General features: G+C 37.7%; 1 protein-coding gene across 12 annotated transcripts in view; it reads left to right on the top strand.

Annotated features, from left to right (window-relative positions):
- PDE1C (phosphodiesterase 1C) overlaps window positions 1-22,109 on the top strand; it is a 485,518-nt gene that overhangs the window by 426,687 nt on the left and 36,722 nt on the right. For all 12 annotated transcript variants that reach the window (XM_074340964.1, XM_074340965.1, XM_074340969.1 and 9 more), the window contains 2 exons: window positions 2,963-3,193; window positions 7,997-8,074. In XM_074340964.1, the coding sequence (XP_074197065.1) occupies window positions 2,963-3,193; window positions 7,997-8,074 (309 nt within the window). The remainder of the gene's footprint in view (window positions 1-2,962; window positions 3,194-7,996; window positions 8,075-22,109) is intronic.

The raw sequence follows: 22,109 nt of genomic DNA, 5'->3' as shown, positions 1-22,109 counted from the left end.
ACATCGCAGAGCTACCCAAGGAACACAGTTTCTGCAGGGAAAGGAACCATACAGTGGGGCTGGCTCATCTTGGAGCTGGGAGTTGTCGTAGGAGCTACCATTCAGTAATTTAATTATGAATTGCCCACTGTCAGCTGTAGTTGAGCAAAAACAGATTTGCTTCTGAAATGTACCCCCTCCCAGTTATTTTTTTGCTAGACTTCCCATAGAAAATTGGTCTGACTCAGTTGTCAAAGGAATTTTTCTTGCTCAGACAATAGTTTAGGCTCTCTCGTAGCAAACCGGACTTGCACACCTTCAGTTTTTAATCAAAATCGTTTTTATCTTGGGGATATTTTGAATGTTGAAAGTTTGCCACAGATTCAGTGGGGGTTCAGTGCAGGGATTAGAAATTATTTTAGCTGAAACCTCAGTGTGAATGAATTCTCCTTCCCCATGCCTCAATTTCCCTCTCTGTGTAGTAAAAATAATCATCTTTTTACTCACCTACATTAGTGGTTAAGGAAACTAACATTTGTCAAATGGCTGATTCTCTTAGGGCAGGACTTCAGAGTTTGTACACTTTCTGTGTTTTACGCCAGTCTAGATTGCCAATGATGGAATGTGTACAAGTCTGGTTCATTGGCAGGTGGGGTGACTCACACCCATTGTGTCCATTTCATTTAGTAAACAAATACTCCATGAGTATCTGCTGGTGCCAGGCATGGTACCAAGTACTGGAATTCAGGGATGGAGATGACATTAGACCTTTGTCCTCGGGGCACTGCAGAAGAATGAGAGGACATCTGGATGAACATTCTAGTGTTCCATCTACTGAGAGTGCCAGCTCTTCTGCAAGGACATTCTTGTACTCTTTAGTTGTACCTTTCTGGAAGAGCCAGAAGACATATTATAGCATATATGCACATAATTATGTCACTTTGTAAAGAAATCTTTCTTTTCCTTTTTCATTGCAAATTATAAATTCATCCTGTTAGACGGTAGAATGGCGCAAAATATTGAATGGCAGTCGTTTAAACTTTGACTCCATGCTTGTTAACTCTGTGTATTAGAATCGTCTGGAGATCACTTAAAATGTCCTATTCTTGTCCCTCTCCCTCCAGAGTCTGATTTATTTGGTCTGGCGTGAGGCCAGGGTATTGGTTTGGATGGGTGAATGGACAAATCAATGAAGGAATGAATGAAAATCGCATAATGTGTTAAGGAGGACATCTAAGCCAGGCAGATGTAAGGACAGGAAAAGTACAATGAAGCCAGAGGAGCTAGAACCCGCAAAGTACAATACCGTGAAGCCCCATGAGCATGTGTACTGGGACCCCATTTTGGCTTTGTGCTCTTTAGCAGCTAAATCAAAGGGAAACATCACATGCGTAACCACTCTGGTCCCCATTAGGTTAAAAATAAACTTGTCATCTATGAAAGTCAGCTTTTGTCTGGACCAAGGGAAATAAAGAGGACCCCAGATAATGAGGTGTAGGACATTGTTCACATATCTAGAGACAAAATTCAATAGTGCTTTTCCTAGTGGCGGTTGGTGGCACAGTCTGGAGGGCCTTTGGAGTGAATTGGCTGTTAAGCGGGTGAGTCTCCGGACCTTAAGGGAGGACTGGGCTTTGTTAGGTGCCTTCCGTGTATGTTATTTTCTACAACCCAGCTCCCCTTCACTGCCTCTAAGGTCCTGCATGATTTCAGCCCTGCATGTCCGTGGTCATTTGACTGTCTCATCTGTCATTAACCCCTCACTCAATTTGCTTTAGCCGTACTGACTAACTCAATGTTCCTAGAGCATACCAAGCTCATTCCTGCCTCATGGCCTTACATTTTTTTCCTTTCTCTGCCTGGAAGGCTCTTTTCCCTGATTTATGGCCTGGCCAGCTATTCATCATTCAGAACTTGGTCAAATGTCACCTCCTTATCTAATGCCACCTCGCTCCCTGAGGCTGATCATGCTCTATCATATTACGCTGCTTAACATTTCTGCAAAGCCCTTTTCATCATCTGAAATTATCTTAGTGATTTGTTTACTTAAGGATGGTCCTCTCTACTCCGTAAGTCTGTTTGCTGCCATGTGCCCAGTGCCTAAAAGGGTACTTGACACTCTAGCTGCTCAACAAATACTAGTTAACTAAACCAGCCCATCTTTTCATAACTACATGACCAAATACAGTTACGGTATGTTTTTGATTAAGTAAAGAGCCACACCCTTTCACTCTCAACTGAACTGGAAATAAAGCTGACATCCTGTCATTAAAGGAGAAGCCATAGATCGGGGTACCTGACCAAACTAGAGACCACCTTTCATCTGTGGACAGTTTGCAGATCGTGTTTCTTGAAAGGCTTAATTATCCTCTGCCTACTTTTAAATCCCAAAGTGTGGACTGAAACTATTATTCTAGTGGTGGTAATTTTCCCTGTCTTTTTGTTTTATAATCAATAGCCTATGTGTAAACACTAGGTCCTAAGCAAGCCCACATGAGATTCCAGTTTTTGCTGTGACTGTGGGAAAGTCTCAAGTCCACATTTGTAAAATAGGGTTACAATAGTAGCAGCTACCACCGAAGGTTGTTTTGAGAATGAAAGGAAATAATCCTTGAAAAGCATTTAGCGTAATACCTGGTGTCAAGGACACACTCAAAAGAAGTTATTTATGATGATGATGATAATACCAATTATAATACTTGTTTATTATTATTATTATTAATTATTATTATTATTATTACGTTGTCTCTGCCCCCTGTTCTAACCCACTTTTCAAAAACGACATCACCATGACCAGATTATATTTGTTTCCTGAATATAAGTGCCAGTCTGACTTGAATTAACCCAAAACACTCAGTAGACACCTTAGGTCGTTTTAGTGCATTAATTACCAATGCCAATAATTGGTTATTGAACAACCAAAGAGGCAACTTGAATGGTGTGACCTCTTTTCTACGCCTTTCCTAACTTGCCACGGACACAGAGGAGAAGGCCAAGAAGGAAGCCGAGGAAAAGGCTCGCCTGGCTGCAGAGGAGAAACAAAAGGAGATGGAAGCCAAAAACCAGGCTGAAGCAGGCACATCTGGCAAAGCTGAGAAAAAGACATCTGCAGAAGCTCAGAATCACGTCAACGGAACGCGCTCCAACAAAAGCCACAACCCCCACGGGAAAAACTCCAAAGCTGAAAAGTCGTCAGGAGAAAAACAACAGAATGGTGAGTAGAATTGCCCTGGTGAAAGGCTCTTTTTGGGGTGTTAATGACGTGACGAATGGAAACCGGCAGACAGCTGTACTTCTGAGGACAACTCACAGGGCAGGGCTTTCCTGGTCGTCCAGCTGCTGTTGAGCCCACCTGTCTGGGCTGTGGATCCCATCAGGATCCCGTCAGGAGCAGCCAGATGCTCACCTGGGCCATTCTGTCTGGGGGAGATGTATTCCTTTGGGGTCCTTCCCAGTTGTTCTGGAGACTGACCAGTGCCTGCCTGCCCGCTGGGGAAATTACTGTGAACAATTCCAGCACATTCCTGAGTGCTTGCTGCCCAAATGGGTGACTGAAAAGTTGGTCTCCCATATCTACTATCCCTCTAACAGGGCTGACCCTCAGGTCTGCCTAAGGCCCATTCCTGTAGTGTGTGTCCATATACGTGAATAGGTATATACTTTAGGGTAACGAGCTGTCCCAGTTTGCCTAGGACTGAGGGGTTTCCTGGGATACAGGAAAACGAGAACAGTTCCAGACAAACTGAGATTAGCTGGTCACCATAGTGTACGTATAGTTGATGATTTCTTATATTTAATGCAACAAATATTTATTGATTAACGATAGGCCAAGTGCTGTGCTTGGCACTGGGGATTTAGAAATGGAAAAGCCACAAATCCATGATTTCGTAGGGGATATAGATAGCCTCAGACGGCATTCTAGGACAATGTGAGTAAGTAACAGCAGTGGCATGGCAGGTGAGGGCCCAAGGGACATGTGCAAAGAAAGGGACATTGGCTTTCCTGGGTCTGAGGATTGCACAATTGGGTAAATGTCAAGGACGGCTTTGAGAGATGTTAATGTCTGAGCTGGGTTTTATGTCCTGAAATTTGCTGGTCAGATGGGAGACAGGGATTCCTTATCTGGAGAGAACAAGATGAGCTAAGATACAGGGACGTGGAATTGGTTACCTTGTTTGGGGAAAGGCAGGAAGTCCCGTCTCGGGAGATTTCAAGAGTCAGGTGGTGGTAATGGAGTTTCGCAGTCAGACAGACCTGAATTCAAGTCACAGCTGTGCCTCCCACTCCTTCGTGGCCATGGCCACGTTACTTAACTTTCCACCCTTTCTGCAAAAGGTGCATGGTCTACATGAGCTTCCGATAATAATGATAGCAAAAACGATGACAGTAAAACAAATAGCACTATTAACTATACACCAGATATGGTTTTCAGTTCTCTCTTTAGATATTCATTCTCTTAACTGCTTGGTAGAGCCAGGTGTTCTAGCTATTATTCTACATAGCCTGGGTAAGTGAGACACGTGTAGAAAGGGCTTAGCACAATTCTCTCCAAGGATTTTTACAATGAACACATATAAATGTATAATCAGAAGACAATATTTTAATACCTATATTAATGATAGTCTCTCCTATCAAGTTCCAATCATTTACAAATGTAAAACCAGGCAGTGGGGCCAGGTTTGGCCCATGGGCCAAGGTTTGCCAACTCCTGGTCTGGTCAGGGAGAGAAACCAATGAACACAAATGTGCCAGTCACAACGAGGGTTACAAATTCTATGAGAAGGGTATAAATAAATACCCAGAGAGGGTTGAGGTGGCAATAATTTTGAAGACGATGGGGGGCAGGGGGACCTGAAAGAAGCAAAGCAGAAGCCTGAGTCTTCACCTAGGCAGGGTTGATTTCACAACTGTGTTTATTTCCCAAAGTAAACAATAGTCTACCATTTTCCTTAAAAATTAAGTATTAAATGAGAGGTGGGAAGAGAAATCAATTTAGAGCAATAATCAGAAAGGCTAATGGTGGTTCAGGACTGTGTTACAGCAGCCTAATTACAATGATTTATAACTGCACAGAAAGGCTCTTTTGTTTCCCCCTGTTTATTGAATAACAGCTCACGTCGACCATCACTCCATACACAACCCCTGGGAAATTACCTAATGGGTTCTCTTTAAGGCTCATCATCACACAAGTGTGTGTCACTTTCCTGGCATCCTCTTTGTGGCTGCCCAAGATGTTTCCAGGTTAGAGCTGAAGGACACTGGTTAAGTGGGGTTCTAGGGGTTTGGTCTCTCATCAGCAGTTTTGAGATCTCCCACAGCTTTGGTCTCCATCCAGATACTTCCTACCTCAGCCTCCCCAGCCTTGCCTGAGGAGGAGGCAGGCTGCCAGGGGTGGCTGGCTAGCATCTGGCAAATGGAATCACCCCTGCTGACTTCTGGAAGACATCCTGCTCCTGCTGCAGCTGTGGGTAAAGCTCTAATCCAGGCCAATCCAAAAGGCTTATGTAGAGTCCATTAGGGGTATGAAGGCTCGTTTTGTAAAGAAAGGTCATTTTTCTGCAAGGTATTAGTTTGACTATTGACAGGGCTCAAGGTCTTCAAGCCCATCTCCGCCATATTTAAAACAGGGAAAAGGCAGTAGTTAGACTGTTTTTATGGTACCTCCAGAGGAATTTATCTGTTTTGACCGTTTGTGCTGGTAGAGGGTGATGGCTGTGTCCTTCCCTTAAAATCTTCCTGCTTGCACCCTGGCCAGAATCGACTCCCTTCCCCTCAGTCCGTCCAACCAATGAATCTCATTTCAGAATTAAGAATAAGAGAAAACTTGGAGAGTTTTTTGACTCCCAACTTAGCTTAGGATTTGTCAAATTCCATTAAAGGCATTTACTTTGTAGAATACATCATAACCAAAAATGGTCTTGAACTGTCCTTAGGTAACCACTTGTAAGTCTGTAGGCTGTAGGCCAAAGGAATTTAGAAATGGCAACAGTCAGCAGAAGCTTGAGCTTCATATAGAAGTTGCAAAATACAGTGGTTGAGAACTTGGCCTCTAGAATCACACCCATCTGTGTATATTCTGGTAAATTTATTTATACTTTAGGTTCCATAGCCATGAAATGGAGGTGATATGAGTTTCATGTCAATTTTTTACAAGTTGATGTAAGTAAAGTCACTTCATAGAAAGATTAGTTGGCCATTTGATCAAAAACTGCCCAACAAATGGCTTAAACCAGATTTATGGTAGATAAGAGGAGCAGTTGAGCTGCCAGAGGGAGACCCATATGCACAGTTAGGGGCAAAGGTGGGCCTGGGGTAGTGTGTGAAACAGGCAGGCAGGTAGCCCACTGTACTCAACACAGCTGGACTGACCAAAGTGTGACAGAGAGGCTGCAGTGAAGTCAAGGAAAAACTCAAACTTGGAAAATAACCTCAGTGATTCGGTGAGTTTGTTATTCAACAAATTGATCAGTCAGTGAATTACTCTTTGATGAAGTTGACTCCTTTCAGTAATAGCACCTTTATAGCAGGGTTGTTATGAGAATTTAATGAAGTGATGCATGCAAAGCATTTAACACACTACCTGGCACAAAGAAAGCAAAAAAGACAAATATATTTGGGCCCTGCTCACTGAAATTGTGTGCAAATATTATTAGGGTCTTTCTGCTTCAGTAAGTACCAGTATTTTAGTAGTAATATATTCTTAGTTTTATGCAGACTTAAAAAAAAGCTACCATTAGTAATTGTAAGAAAAATATCCAAAACTTGAGAATAAGGCTTGGGGGAAGGGGTGCTATTTCCTTCCTTCCTTCCTTCCTTCCTTCCTTCCTTCCTTCCTTCCTTCCTCCCTTCCTTCCTTCCTTTCTTTCTTTTCTCTTTTTAAAATTAAATGTATTGGGGTGACATTGGCTAAGAAAATGATGTAGGTTTCAAGTTCTTTCAATAACACACTGGCATGTTGTTGAACAGACCTGCCCAAGGGTTATTTATTTTAGGCAGATGTCAGAAAACTTTGTCTGTGAAGGGCCAGATAGTAAATATTCCTGGCTTTGTGAATCTCTGTTGAAACTATTCAACTCTGCCATTGCAGCATGAAAGCAGCCATGGACAATATTTAAATGAATGGGTGTGGCTATGTGCCAATAAAACTTTATTTACAAAAAAAGATGACAGGCCAGGTATGCTCAGGGGCCATAATTTGCTGATCCCTACTCTAGAAGAACATGACTTTGTTTAACGTTGTCATTTACCATTTGATTCAAGCCCAGGCACTGGGAAGTTATATGCTAACTTGTAGATTGTTGACTGGTAGGGGAGATAACTCCAAAGGTTATGGTTTTATTGTCTTGTAGGACATAACCAGTTTTGTGTCTAACCTAGCAATCTTATTTTAACATAATTTCTAAAATACCTGTAAATATCTAGTTCCTTAAATACTTCTGGAACTATTCTTACTACCGCACTCATTCCTTCATAAATGAGTTAAATAAGTTTTTGGATGTGTTCATTAACATTTGTATACATAGTATTTTTTAACTTTTACAAATTACATTTTGACAGGCTCCTTAATTAGAATACTTTTTATAGTTCTGTTTCAGCATAATAACAACTGTGATTGAGTGATGTGTCAGATACCACATTCAATACTTTAAATGCATTTTTCCATATATTATGCCTGTAAAGTACATATTAATATCCCCATTTCGCAGACAAAAAGGTTGGACCACATAAAAGTTAAGTAGGCTTTTCCTCACTCTACAGCCTAATAATACAGCTGAACTACCTTTCTTGGAGGGAAACACCATTGTCTTACAACCCTGCTTAACAGGAATTTTCAGTCTTCATTTCCAAATCACAATCCAGTATCTAGGACCTAACACGTGGTTAAAAGGATGTTTACACTCAGACATGTACCCCCTCGTAACTAAAATTATGCTTTTACCTTGACAGGTTTAAAGATATTTATAACTTCCTTCTTAGGTGTCTACATATACTGTTTGTCATGTTTATTACCTTGCAGGTGACTTGAAAGATGGCAAAAATAAGGCAGACAGGAAGGACCAATCCAATGTCGGAAATGATTCAAAGAAAACAGATGGTAAGCGCACAATTCTCATTACATTTTTCCATAAAATGTGAAATTTAATGCAAGCTTGTTAGAATTCCACCTAAAATTGAAATCGTGATTGTTAATGTATTCTTATATTATACCCTGAAAAAACACTTCACTCCATTTAAAGAGTACTGTTATCCCTTTTTCAATAATTTACAATTATCGTTGCATTTCTTCTCTTCCACCCTCCACCATACTTTCTCCATCACAAATGCATTTGATACTTTCTTTTCCACTACCACGTTTCACTGTAATCTTTATAAAAAGTTGATTCCGGACTTGCTAATTATAATGGAATGGAATATGATGAGTCTTTGATCATGAATTGTGCAGTATAAATGGGAAATGTTCCATGGTTTCACATTTTTTACCTTTAATGAGTTATTATGTTTGGTTAAAAACAAAAACAGAAGTCTGTGCAGTGTTACCTTTATGTTGGGAGGCCCACACACTGGAGAACATACGTAGCTGTAGAATACAGATGACAACCTGAAACCAGTTTGAATCTACCTTGTAATGAGTTTCATGAGCACTCCTTTTACTTTCCATCAACAACATCGCACTCTTCCTAAACCCTGAAAGTTCAAATTATAGTACCCTCCAAACGTTGGACTATCGTATTGCGAAAACTACTCTTGCTTTTTATATAAATCTCCTTTTTCGGTCGTAACCTGGGCTCATTTCTAGTTATTCCTTCATACATGGACATGATGTTAATCTAAAACATGAAAGTTTCCATGGAGTGGGTTTTGTTAAGAGTTCCAGCATCTTTGAATCACACTTCCTTGGAGACATTGTGTTGGATGCTAAGCTTAGTGTAGTGATAAAGCCATTGAAGAACAAGTGCTGGGTAGTGAAGTTGAGGGGTAAGAAGATATTTGAACACAACTCTTCACACACACTCTTATGCATGAAATCAGTTCTTAAAACTTTCCTTTAAGATCATTCAAATAATTCACTTTGGTGCCTTAGCACGTCATATCTGGAGAACACATGTGCAATTTTTCACCAAACTTTTTGTGCAAATGGAAACCACTTACCTTGTAAATATACCCTCCTTGAATGATTGTGACTAAGACATGAATTACATACTGTGTTTCCCCAAAAATAAGATCTAGCCGGACCATCAGCTCTAATGTTTCTTTTGGAGCGATAAGTAATGTAAGACCCGGTCTTATATTGCATTATATAAGACCGGGTCTTATATTATGGTAAAAGAAAACCAGGTCTTTTACTAACTTTTGCTCTAAAAGACACATTAGAGCTGATTGTCCGGCTAGGTCTTATTTTCGGGGAAACACGGTAGAGATAATGTAGAATTCAAATGACAGTCTCTTACCCAGACTCTGTTAGGGGCAGGGTTTGTTCAGAGACCTTTTTGCCAGACATCGTTTGATCCAGATCAAGATAACACAAGCTAGAAAATGTGCAGTAGAGGAGAACAGTGTTAGCTATAAACCCATTGTCTGGACACCAGGCCCATCCTGTATCCAGTGACTTGGCTCATGTGAATTCCTACAGCATAAAAGCCCAGAGTAAACCAAGTCGCAAATCTTTAACATGGGGTCTTGAATCTTGTTGCATGTTTGTATTGTGCTACAAGTATCTGTTATAACGTTGTCAGGTGGGCCCTGGGACTGAATTTTATTATCTTCATTAAGCACTTTTATTTTACCTGTGCCCCTTTTAACTGAATTGCCCCCAAGTATTTAAAGTAATTTACACAGGTTTTTTTTTTCTTTGTGGGGAAGAGTGATGAAATAAATATTATGTTGCATTATACAACTACCGTGTTTCCGTGAAAATAAGACCTACCCCAAAAATAAGCCCCGGTTAAGATCGTCAGCCAGATGGACACATTTAGTATGTTATGACGATGTTCCAGAGGAATATGACATGAATGTATTGGAATATATGTAGATTTTTGTACATGAAAAAAATAAGACATCCCCTGAAAATATGCCCTAATGCATCGTTTGGAGCAAAAATTAATATAAGACCCAGTCTTATTTTCAGGGAAACACGGTAAGTCTAGGGTTGATTGTTTAATGAACTGGATTCTTGAATCCCATGGGGCAGTAAATATGATGCAATAAATAAATAAAGAAGAGACAGTTTCTAATGTCTATACATTTTCCACTTCATAACTGTAATCTTCCACTGCTTCAAATGGGATCTGGTGTGACCGTATACTTGCAAGTTTGTACACAAACTTGAGCATGAACACCTTTGTATTTTAATTTCATTGATGGACTAACATGACATCAGTCATTATCACTGCTTTGGTATTGTCAGGACTTAGATCACTGGGCTTTAGTTACTTGTACCATCTTAGCCCAAAATGTTTACCAGAACTTAAGCTAATTCTTGGTGGCACAAAGTAGAAAAAAATTTGATCAGTCTCACCTACCCTTTCCCCTTCAGTCATCAATGTTCTCTACTTTAGAAAAAACTTTAAATGATATGTAGATTAGTACGTTATTATTTTAAAAAGCTATCTAGTAACAACTGGATACATTTTTTGTAGAGATGGGTTTATTTATAAGAATGCAATATTAACATTTTCTGGAAAATACAGTAAACTATAGGAAAGACACTCAAATGGGAGCAGTCCAGCATTTTTTCATGCAACAACTAGATACATTTTTGAACATTTCTTTTTAATGGATCCTATTACATCTGATGACCAGAGTGGGGAGGTCAATTTAACTATTTTGAATGCCCATACCCCTGATCCAGTCTTCAGGAACCAATGGTGACCAGCTCTGTCTAATTTTTGAGAGCGCATATCCAAGCACAATTCAGTGCCCAGTGTGATCAAACCCACTGTGGTTTGAAGTTTCAACATTGTATGCATTCACAAAGAAATTCAATGGAAACTGGACCAGGGTTGGTTATTCCCCAACTCCAGTGAACTGAGGCATGCAGAGCGGAAAGGAGTATATGCTGAAAGAGTAAATTACATCCCAGCATAATGAACACATTACAGGTGTACATTATCTCTGTCAGGCTACCGAGGTACTATATAGTACCCTGCAGCACTAATTTTCTAACTGACTTCAAAGATTGAATGTCCTTTGAAAATGCCTTGCTTATTCTTAGGAAGAAATGTACTAACACAAAAAGATATGGGCTTCTGAACTAAGATTCTCTTGGGGTGTAAACTTTTACAGTGTCATTGAGAAACTTGTGGGTTATCACATGAATAGATTATTTTTAGTGTGTTTTTAGTCATATTTGAAACAACTTAGTCTTTTAGACTTGCCATAATTTTTATAGTTCCCTGACATATGAACTTGTCCTTAACTTTACTTGACTGTGTTAACAGAGATAAGAGATGTTCAGTGTTTGTGTCTCTCAAAAGATTGATTATAATTAGGCCCTGCAAGGTTACTTGCTAAGCTCCAGGGAGGGAGTTCAGCAGGAATTTCTCCTTCATTGAATGTTTGGGAATTGGAATATTTAGTATATGTGCTGCCGAAGCGAGCACAGGGAATTAGAATGTTTAAAGATGTTGGTTCATGAAATTTAAAAGTCAGTTATGAAGAGTGGACCAAAAACAATCTATGGAACATCTGCTTCTGCCAAAGAGGAATAACAAAAGTTAAATTTACCCTTCCAAATGAAACAATCAAGAAAAAGAGACAACATATGTAAACGAATGGTTTTCAAGGTAGTGGACATCAAGAAATGAAGGACAGCGATCTCCAAGATTCAGGAAACAAATGAAGTGAGCCTGACAATTTCCCCAGCTTACTGACTTGAGAAGGTTCTCAGGTAGCATAGAAAGGAGGGACCCAGGCTGACCTGATGGACTCTTTGGGTTGAGGAGTTGAATAAGGATCCACGGAGACCCAGGATCCAAGGCTAGAGTTAACAGGATGAAGTACAAGAGAGTAGACAGCTACCGAAAGAACTCCAGAGATCTGGAAAGTAGTCATCAGAGTACTGACTGACCCATGCAATGAGGAAAGTACCTGAAACCATGAAAGAATCATTCGAGAGGATTAGAGGGAATAGTCCTGATGCTCACATTTCACACAGGGCAGGAAAAATGTCTGTTTCCACTAGCCAGAGGTGACTACCTCATAATTTAAAGGGAATTGGGTAGAATACTCATGATTGTCTTCACTTAGTAGTGGGAACTAACCAGCTTAGTCTAAATGATGCTTTGATCTCACCTAACAAATCTTAAAAGCAAGACATAAAAGGATCAAAGTGATGCCAAATAACTGAATATATATATATACACACATATATATATACACACACATACACACACACACACACACACACACACACATAGATATACAAAAATATCTAGTATTCAACAAGTAGAATTCAAAATGTCTAACATTCCAAATATTACTGAACATGTAAAGAAGGAAAAAAAAAATACTACCCATAAAAAGGGGGGAAATACCAACCAATTGAAACCAACCCATAACTGAAATAAATGTTACAATTAGCAGACAAGAACATTAAAGCAGTTTTTATAACTATTGCCTATATATTCAGAAGTTGAGTAGAGACATGAAAGCTATAAAAAACAAAATCAAACTTCTAGAGATGAAAACTGTGATGTCTGATAGAAAAAATACACTGGATGATATTAGCCAAATCATATTGACTGTAATTTATCATAAATACACTGGATGAGATTAGACATTGTAGAAGAAAAGAGTGGTGCAAAATTAGCTACACAAACTATCCAAAATTAAATACTGGAAAAAGAATAGAAATTATTGTAAGGAGCATCAGTGAGTTATAGAACACCTTCAAGCAGCCTAATGTATGTATAACTGGAGTCTGTAAAATAAAGAAGAGAAAGAGAGAGGAGCAGAGAAAAATATTTGATGAAGTAATAGCTGAAATTTTGCCATATGATGAAAACTGTAAATTCACAGACTCAAGAGGCTCAATAAAGTCCAAGCCCAAGAAATATGAAGAAAATTACACTAGAGCATATCATAATGATATCATTCAATTTTCTCTTCAGTGATGAAGAGAAAAATTTTAAAACAGAGAACAAAGATAGCTGTAGATTTCTCTTCAGAAACAATGCAAGTGAGAAGACAGTGGAGGGAACAACATTTTTAAGGTGCTAAAAGAAAAAAACCAACAAAGAATTCTATACTCAGCAAAAATATCTTTCACATATACAAGCTGAAAGAACTCATGATCGATAGGTGCGTACTACAAGAAATGTTGAAGAAAGAAGTATAACTATGCCAAATGGAAAGACAGATCTGCACAAATGAATGAGGAGCACTATAAATGGAAACTAGAAGATAAATATGCAAGATTTTTGTTATTATCTTGAAGATAATTGACTATCTGAACAAAATAATATGTTGTTGGGTTTATAACATATATAAAATTAAGCTAAAATATATGACAACAATAGCATAAAAGCTGGGAGGGCAGAAATAGAAATATACTATTGTAAATTTATAATATTATACATGAAGTGGTATAATATCAATTGGAAGTAGATTAAGGTAAATTAAGATCATATACTATAAATGTTAAAGCAGTCACTCAAATAACAAAACAAAGACATATAGCTAGTAAGCCAAGAAAGGAGATAAAATGGAATCATAAAAATAATCTAAATGAAGTTAGAAAAAAATACAAAGGAAACTAAGAACAGATGAAGCAAATAGAAAACAACTGGCAAGATTATAGATTTTAAACTAAGCATATCAGTTACCACATTAAATGTAAATGGCCTAAACACCCCAATTAAAAGGCAGAAAATTTTAGAATGTAAGACCCAAGTATATTCCGCTTTTATATAAAAAAGCACAAATAGTCCAAAAGTAAAAGAATGGAAATTGGTATACCAAGGTAACAGTAATCAAGAAAAGGAAGCTTGATTAGCTATATTAATATCTGACAATGTAAATTTCATAGCAAACACTATCACCAGGGATAAAGAAGTTCATTTCATGATAAACTCGTCCATTTATCAAGAGGATGTAATAATCCTTACATTTATGCAGCAAAATACATGAAGTGTAAAAAACTTTTAATCACAATTTTATTTGGAAACATTAATATCCCTCTCTCAATCATAGATAGAATACATAGATGTAGAATCAGCAAGGAAAAGAAGACTTAAAAAAACACTATCCAACCAACACGACCTAACTGGCATCCCTAGAACACCCAACAAAAGGAGAATACACATTCTTTTCAAGTGCACACAGAACATTTATTAATATAGATCAGATTCTGGGACATAAAACAAATCCCAATACATTTAAAAGGATTCAAGTCATACAAAGTATGTGCACAGGTCACAATGGAATTAAATTGGCATAAGGATATTTATATTATTTTATTATCCTTTTAATAGCTATAGAAGCTATTGTGACATTATCTTTTTTTTTTATAGGTAATTTGTGTTTTCTCTCTTTTTTTTCCTGACCAGTCTGGCAAGAGGTTAATAAATTTCATCAGTCATTGTAATTAATATTTTTCATTATTTTTCTGTTTCTATTTCACTGATTTCTTATCTGATCTTTATTATTTCCTTTCTTCTGCTTGCTTTTGGGTTTGGTTGGCCTTGTTTTTCTAGTTTCTTAAGATGGAAGTTAACATCATTGATTAGAGACTTTTTTTCTTTTTATTTTATTATTATTTTTTAATTACAGTTGACATTTAGTATTATTTTATATTAGTTTCAGGTTTTTCCTTTTTTTAATATAGGCATTTAGTACTGTAAAATTTCCTCTAAGTACTGCTTTAACGGCATGTCACTAATTTTGATATGTTGTGTTTTTATTCACATTCAGTTTAAAATACTTTCTGATTTCCATTTTTATTTCTACATTGACCTAAGGGTTATTTAGAAATGCATAGTTTAGTTTCCAAATATTTGGAGATTTTTCCAGAGACAGCTGAAATGTAAGTTCTTTCCAAATTGATCTATAGATTCTATGCAATCCCAATTAAAACTCCAGCAGGAGCTTTTTGGGTAGAAATTGAAAAGCTAATACTAAAGTTTACATGGAAATGCAAAGCACCCACAATAGACAAAACAAAACAACTTGGAAAAAGAAAGGAAAAGTTGGCCTGATTTCATGATTTATAAAGCTATAGTAATCAAGGCAGTATGGTGTTAGCATTGAGATAGACAAATGGATCAATGGAATAGAATAGAATGTCCAGAGTAGATCCACAAGTATACAAATGGTGATGGAACAACTGGACATCCATACACAAAATGATGAACTTCTAGCTATATTTCACATCAGATATAAACACTAACTTAAAATAGATCATGAAATAGATTATTAACTTAAAATGATCATAAAATGGACCATAGACCTAAATTTAAAATGTAAAACCATAAAACTTCTAGTTAAGAACATATGAGAAACTCTTTGTGGTCTTGGGTTAGGCAAAGATTTCCTAGATGGGATGTCAAAGGTACAACCATGAAAGAACACATCAGTAAATTACACTTTATCAAAATAAAAACCTTCAAAAGCGTCTTTATAGCACAAAAAGATAATCTGCAGGCTAGGGAGAATAATTTCAAAGAGTATTTGATTTCTTTGTATATGCAGGAGACAATCTCAGTGTCCAATAATAAGAAAACAAACAACTCAAGTAAAAATATGCAGAAGATTTAAACAAACATTTCATCAAAGAAGATGTACAGCTAGCAAATATGCACATTAAAATGATGTTCATTCACATCATTAGGGAAATGCAAATTAAAAGCCAAATTAAAAACCATACTGAGAGAAAACAACACAAAACAAAGCTTGTATGTGGGGAGATGGTTTTACACTTGTGTATTATAATATTCTATTCACCTAATAATTTCTGAGCTCTGTACTTCACTTTGCCTGTCAGGACACAATTTTGTCATCTCATTTCCTTAATGGGGTAATGGTGTTCCTTACAGCTACTCTTTCTGAATAGTTCTCAAGTTACTTACGTTCTCCTCTTTAAGATCTCAGCACAGGAAAAATAGAAGAGGCAGTAGAACCAATATTCTTACTAGTTTGCATAGAATAGCTAATTGTGATTTAAAAGTTTGTTGTGTACATTAGAACAATTTGTCTGTGATTTGATTCTTCGTGACCTGGACTTGCTACACAGCTCACAAGAGTCACCTAAAGAAATGCATGTGTTTTTCCCATTTTCTTTCTAGCTGATCCCTACCAAGTTAGTTTGGAATGTAGTAAATAATTGAGGACTTGGAGCTTTTTAGATGTCTGGCATTCTATTATAATAGATGTAACAACTTACTAATAAAAATAGTCAAAGGATATAGTCTGAACCTTTCCACTTGAGTTGTACTTAACATTCTTCTTAAAGTTGAAAACTTTTTGTTGTCAAAAGGGCTGGCATCATGGCTTGCTCTGCAGTGGAGTTGGTGGTGAGAGAGAGATGGGACCAGTACTGACCTGGAGGTGTGGCCTGCTCTGCAAATCTGGGGAGGAAACAGTCAAACAGCAGGGTGCAGGGAGAGACACATGTCTGTCTTTACAACAGAGATTGTTTCTGACTTAGGTTCATGTCTAGAGATTTGAGAAGCAACACACATTTCCCATCATTCGGGACGCATGCATTTGTGGAGGCCATCATCAGTTTTCATATCTGCGTAGACACCCATATCCCAGTATTCTCACCTCAGGGAATCACATTCACCTCACTATTTCTTCCAAACACTTCCACACATACAACTTAGGACAATGGTGTTAGGCTGTCTTTATACACCAGAATAAAAACTGCCCTGTTTCAGATTGATCAAAACCTGGGCTTATCCTTGATGCTGACTTTTATGACCTCAGTGTTCCAATCTATGCTATTTCTTCCCACAAGGCTTGTTGTTATCACTTGTAGCTGATACTGGCTGTGTATTGGTCCATGCAGAACAATAGACATACTTGAACACATTTATTCATCTTCAGCTCGCTTATATTTGAATCAATCCTATAGAACCTAGACATGGGAACATTACAGGGCTTTATTGATTTATTTATTTACTTAATATTTTCCCCAATTTTTGAAAGATTGATTTGTTGCCAAGTAACTGTCAATATTAATGGGTTCACAACTCTTAGAGGGCAGTAGTCTTAATGACCATCTCAGTTCGAACTTGTACCCCAATTTATGTTGCATAAGCTACACATAAGACAGTTTAGTAATAGAAGAGGTTGTGGAATCTTGAGAATTCTTGACACAGGAATTGTGATGTGAAATCCACTTTGTGGTTCTTCGTTTTGTTCTGTGTAAGAACTGGCTTGTCTAGGAAACACGCCATTCTTTCGTGTGGGAGCAGATGGTAATTAAAGAGCCCTGCAAGAAGGGCTGTACACATGGACAGGCAAAGGAATTCCATACTGATGGCAAATGAAGAGTTGATTGCTTTGCAGATTTGTTGACACGAAAAATGAATACTCATGAGCAATGCATGAGTGTGACCGCCCGTTCACTGATGTATAATGTGAAATATATCCTCTATGTACACTGGAATGCTCACATCGACTGGCCAGTCAGTGGTTTCTTTCTCCTGAAGGAAAACCTACCTGGGAAGTCAAATCATATCAGAAGGTGGCTTGGCAAGCTGAGAATGTAAGGGGAGTTAGTTGGAGAATTGTTTCTTCAAGGTAGGGTATCCTGATACATCTGCTTCCATCACTGGGATAGATAGACTTGTCAGGAAGGATGGATAGGGGACATCTTGCATGTCTTATATCCTGACAGTGCAGGACGCGCTCCTCCATGGCACCTCTTTTTCTAGGCTCCTTTTTGACGACATATTCAGCCATCAGATACGTTGGTGTCTTGGAGCAGATTCTCATTCTTGTTCATTTTTTAAAATCCTCCATGATTGCATTTCTGGATTTTAATCTTAAGGAAATGTCTGTGTTTTTAAGGCAGGTGTTTTCAAACTTTTTCCTTCTCATTTCCCCCCCACTGTAGCTTATCTGATTTTCATAAGCTTTTCACACCTCCGAAGGTACACCCAGATCATGAACTATGGTGGGTAAAATAGGCCAAGGATGGTGACTAGTTCTCGGAACACCCAGATATGGGGATGTGATGTTGTTATTTTCACTCACACCCAAGACAGAGCTGCTATAACAATAACCTTGAATCCTTTCTAATTTACTTTAAAAATTAAACCTGTGTAACTTATGCTTAACTGTTTTTTAGCAATGATTGATTTGCAGTACACCTCACCATTGATCAGGCCCTGAAGTCAACATCTGCTGCCTTGAGGTAGTTTCTACAAACAGTTAATCCCATCCTTTGGGTTTTTCACTTGTTTCCCTCTCAGAGGTTGACATTATTTCTCAGTTCTGGAACGATGTCTCACTATAGCCTTTCTTTAATGAAGAGATTGCCCTCAACGTGAGAATCCAGCTTCCTTATGGGTAATTTTCCACGAGCGCACAGGGACCCAACATCTGGAGTGCCCTGAGTCCCAATTAAGATAAGTCATCATAACCACACATATTCTGGTTGATATCCCACGTCCCTTAGCCATTTGTCAGCGAAAGCTCCTGTGACCCATTTAATTAACAAATTTATATGGATTAACACACGGAGCAGCGACAATAAGCAGACACTGTGGTTTCGCAAGAAGACTCATAAAATATTGGTTTTCCAAACATTGTACATCCTTATTTTCTCAAGTGTCTAAAGCCTCCACTCCAATGTCCCAGTCAAAAGAAAACAATGAAAAGTTAATAAATGGATGTGGGGATTGCAATATTATTTTTAGATGGCTGTTATTCTCATGCATCTGGACAAGACCTCACTAATTGGATTCTAAAATGTTTTGCTGCTTAAAAAATTTGATTGATATACTTCAGTGTCATTTTCCAATTAACTTTAGAAGCTGTGCTGTAGGTTGACCCAACAATATTCGTGAGAGTGATTGTGAGTACAGCAAAGCTGAAATCCAACATAATTGTTTTTTGGATGGATTTGGGGAAAACTGTTAACCAATCCACGATATGTGGGTGGGAAGTGGTCAAATGGGGTGAACTCAAAAAATCTCCTTGTTCCTTTATGCTACAGACTTACACTCTTGAGAGAATGGAAGTACAAATCCTGTTACACATGGTTCTAGCACTGATGACTCATAGTGAATCAGAATAGGTAGCTCTTTTGGTTATAAACATCTGTTTCAAAACCAATACATCTTTTATATAGTTTTAGGTTCAGTGCTTTTTAAGGGAGGCATATAATATATATCCTCATGGTGGTTTATAAAGGAATAAGGTCACACGCAACTACTATTATCCTCCTGTAGATTTTTGTGTTATTGAAATTCATATTAATAATATCAAAACAGCACCTGAAGTTGTGTATGTGAGATACAGAGATACATACACACACACACACACACACACACACACACACACATACATACATATATATATACACATATATATACGTATATATATATACACACACATACATATGATGTAAGATTGGTCAGTTTTAAAAAATTAAATTGTGTTGTGCTAAAGAAAACTTCTAAAGTGAATCTGTACTTTTTACAAAGCTGTTTAGATTCCAGTCTCTTACAAAATAACTGCATAGTAGAAATGTCAAATAAAAGTATACCACGTACTCTTTCTTAATGACAGAATTAATCTTTTTAAACAACTTTCCCCTTGCAATTACTAGTATATAAGCTTTCATTGTTTCACTCTATCTCCTAGACATTTCGTTACACTCTTAATGTACCATTGTATTTTTAAAGGAACTGGTTTGACAGAGAGGATTACAATTTTGGAACTACTGGGGAAAATGTGATTTTTTTCTTTTTTTTTCTTAATACTGATGTTCAGGATTAAAAAATAGCTTTTTAGTATTCATGAAATAAATATTTATCTGTTTTCCCCCTAGAAAAAAAATATATTTTGTCAGATTCTTTGCAAGGGATTGGAGAAACACAAGTAACAATACATTTGTCAAAAGAAACTCTATTAACATTATAAAAAGTTCTTCAAAATAACAGCTGCCTTTGACATAAATATGTGCCAAAGCCAGGAGCTAGTCATGTCTTCATTGTTAATGCCATTTCTCTTCTAGACACCCACATGCTGGTAGAGCTATTAAAAATGCAATATCAAGCGAGTATCAGAGCTTCCCCCTTGTATTTATTCTTAGCATTCTCCACGAAAGGGCAGCCTGATTTCCAAGGAACAACATCTGTATTTTATAAGTATTAACCCTCTACAATATGTGCTATTTTTATTCTATACCCTGGAGCCACAGTGAAAACATAAGAAAAAATGTTTGTTTTGTTTTTATCCTTTCATTCATTTAGAATCTTTTATTGCTTTTCCTTAACTAATAGAAATGAGCAAAACATGAATAGCAGTCAGAATGGGTCGGGTCTAAAACCCCAGCCTCACTTAACTTTCTCCGAAGGACTTCCTTAGTCTCCATGGTCTCTGGCTTCTTGTTGGCTTCGAAAACAGCAGATTCAATGACTGATGAGACATAAAACTCTGGTGTGCAGACAACTCTACCCACACCTGAACCAGAGGAGGGGGAAGAGCTGTTGATACCTGCTTGTACACACCTGCTAAGAGTGGGGTCAGGCCCTGGGCAATTGAAAGTTGACTGATTTGATTGTTGCCTTAGGTGGTCAAGTTCTAGTTCTTAATACAGAGATTAGTAGCAGTAAAATGCCACAGTGTGGGACAGAAGAACAGAGACAGTTGTCCACATATTTTAAGTTTGGAAAAAAAAAGACCATGCTACATTAAGGAAGAGAAAAGGCAGCGAAACTAGAGAATAAAAGTTTGACCCCATCATTATTCTCAGGGATAGCAGAAATGCCCCGGATCAAAAGGAAAGACAAAGAAAGAGACCAAGGGTTAGACCAAAGGAACTGGGAACCACCCTTTGCACTGTTCTTATTCTGTATATTTGAATCAAATGGTAAATTTTAGGAGATGATGATATAGACAAGGTTTCAGAAAGTTATATTCCCACAAATCTACTCTGTCATCTATCTATCATCTGTCATCTATCACCTATCTATTTCATCCATCCATCTATCCATCCATCCATCCAGCCAGCCAGCCAGCCAGCCAGCCAGCCATTAGCAGGACTGTAGCATTGGTATTATATACAATAAAATTAATTTAAAATAATCCTACTATAATCATATCTTCTATGGTTTGGGGCAAGGAGAAAACATGCATTCATACTTTTGGGCATTTGGTGATAACCATTTAAAATAGCTGTCTTGCACTTATGACCTAGAACAGTGAAGTCTATGCTTGGATAAATCCTAAAAACTATCTCTAAAATAATGTTTGTTTGTGTTCAGTATTTCCTCATTATTAAAAAAAACAAAACAAAACCAGGATCCACCTATAAGCCCCACCAGAAATTCTACTAGACATTTAAAATTAGGTTTGGTTTTACCACGTTTATTCTTCCCTAGTTTTTTTTTTTCTTTCTTTCTTTTCTTTTTTTGTTCTATTTAGCCATTTGCAACTCTTTCTGTTGCTTACATCACTTGGCTGTTTTTGTAGAAAGCTGACTTCGTAGAGAGGCAGCTGTGGAAGAGTTTCTGGGACTCAGACAAGTCAGCTTACTCCTTTGAGTTTGGGTGATAGTTTAGTTGGGCTGTAAAAAAATTAAACCCAAGAAAAATAAAAAAGTATTTACAGATTTTTTTATTTTTTTTGAAGCACAGTGCCAGATTCTTATGAGGCCTGCCTGATAGATGCTTAACTTGTGATCTAGGAGTAAACATTATGACCTATAAACATATTTTTAGAGTCAAATCATGGTAACTCAAACTTTGAACCTCCTCTTAAAACAATTATCTCGAAACTAAATGGTTTTATGCAGTATCTCCACTTACCTGCAGTAGGAGCACGGGAGGGGTGGAGTAAAGAAACCCTCCATCTCCTATGTCTTTAAATGAAGTAACTGAAACGTTCTTCATTCCCTTAGAGCAAATACGTTTCTGTGAATACATACAGCTCTATACTTCAGGCTTCAGAGCCCCCAT

This window comes from Rhinolophus sinicus, linkage group LG09, assembly GCF_036562045.2.
Source record: "Rhinolophus sinicus isolate RSC01 linkage group LG09, ASM3656204v1, whole genome shotgun sequence".
In the NCBI taxonomy this organism is placed as follows: domain Eukaryota; kingdom Metazoa; phylum Chordata; class Mammalia; order Chiroptera; family Rhinolophidae; genus Rhinolophus; species Rhinolophus sinicus.
This window is presented reverse-complemented; position numbering and strand designations above follow the sequence as displayed.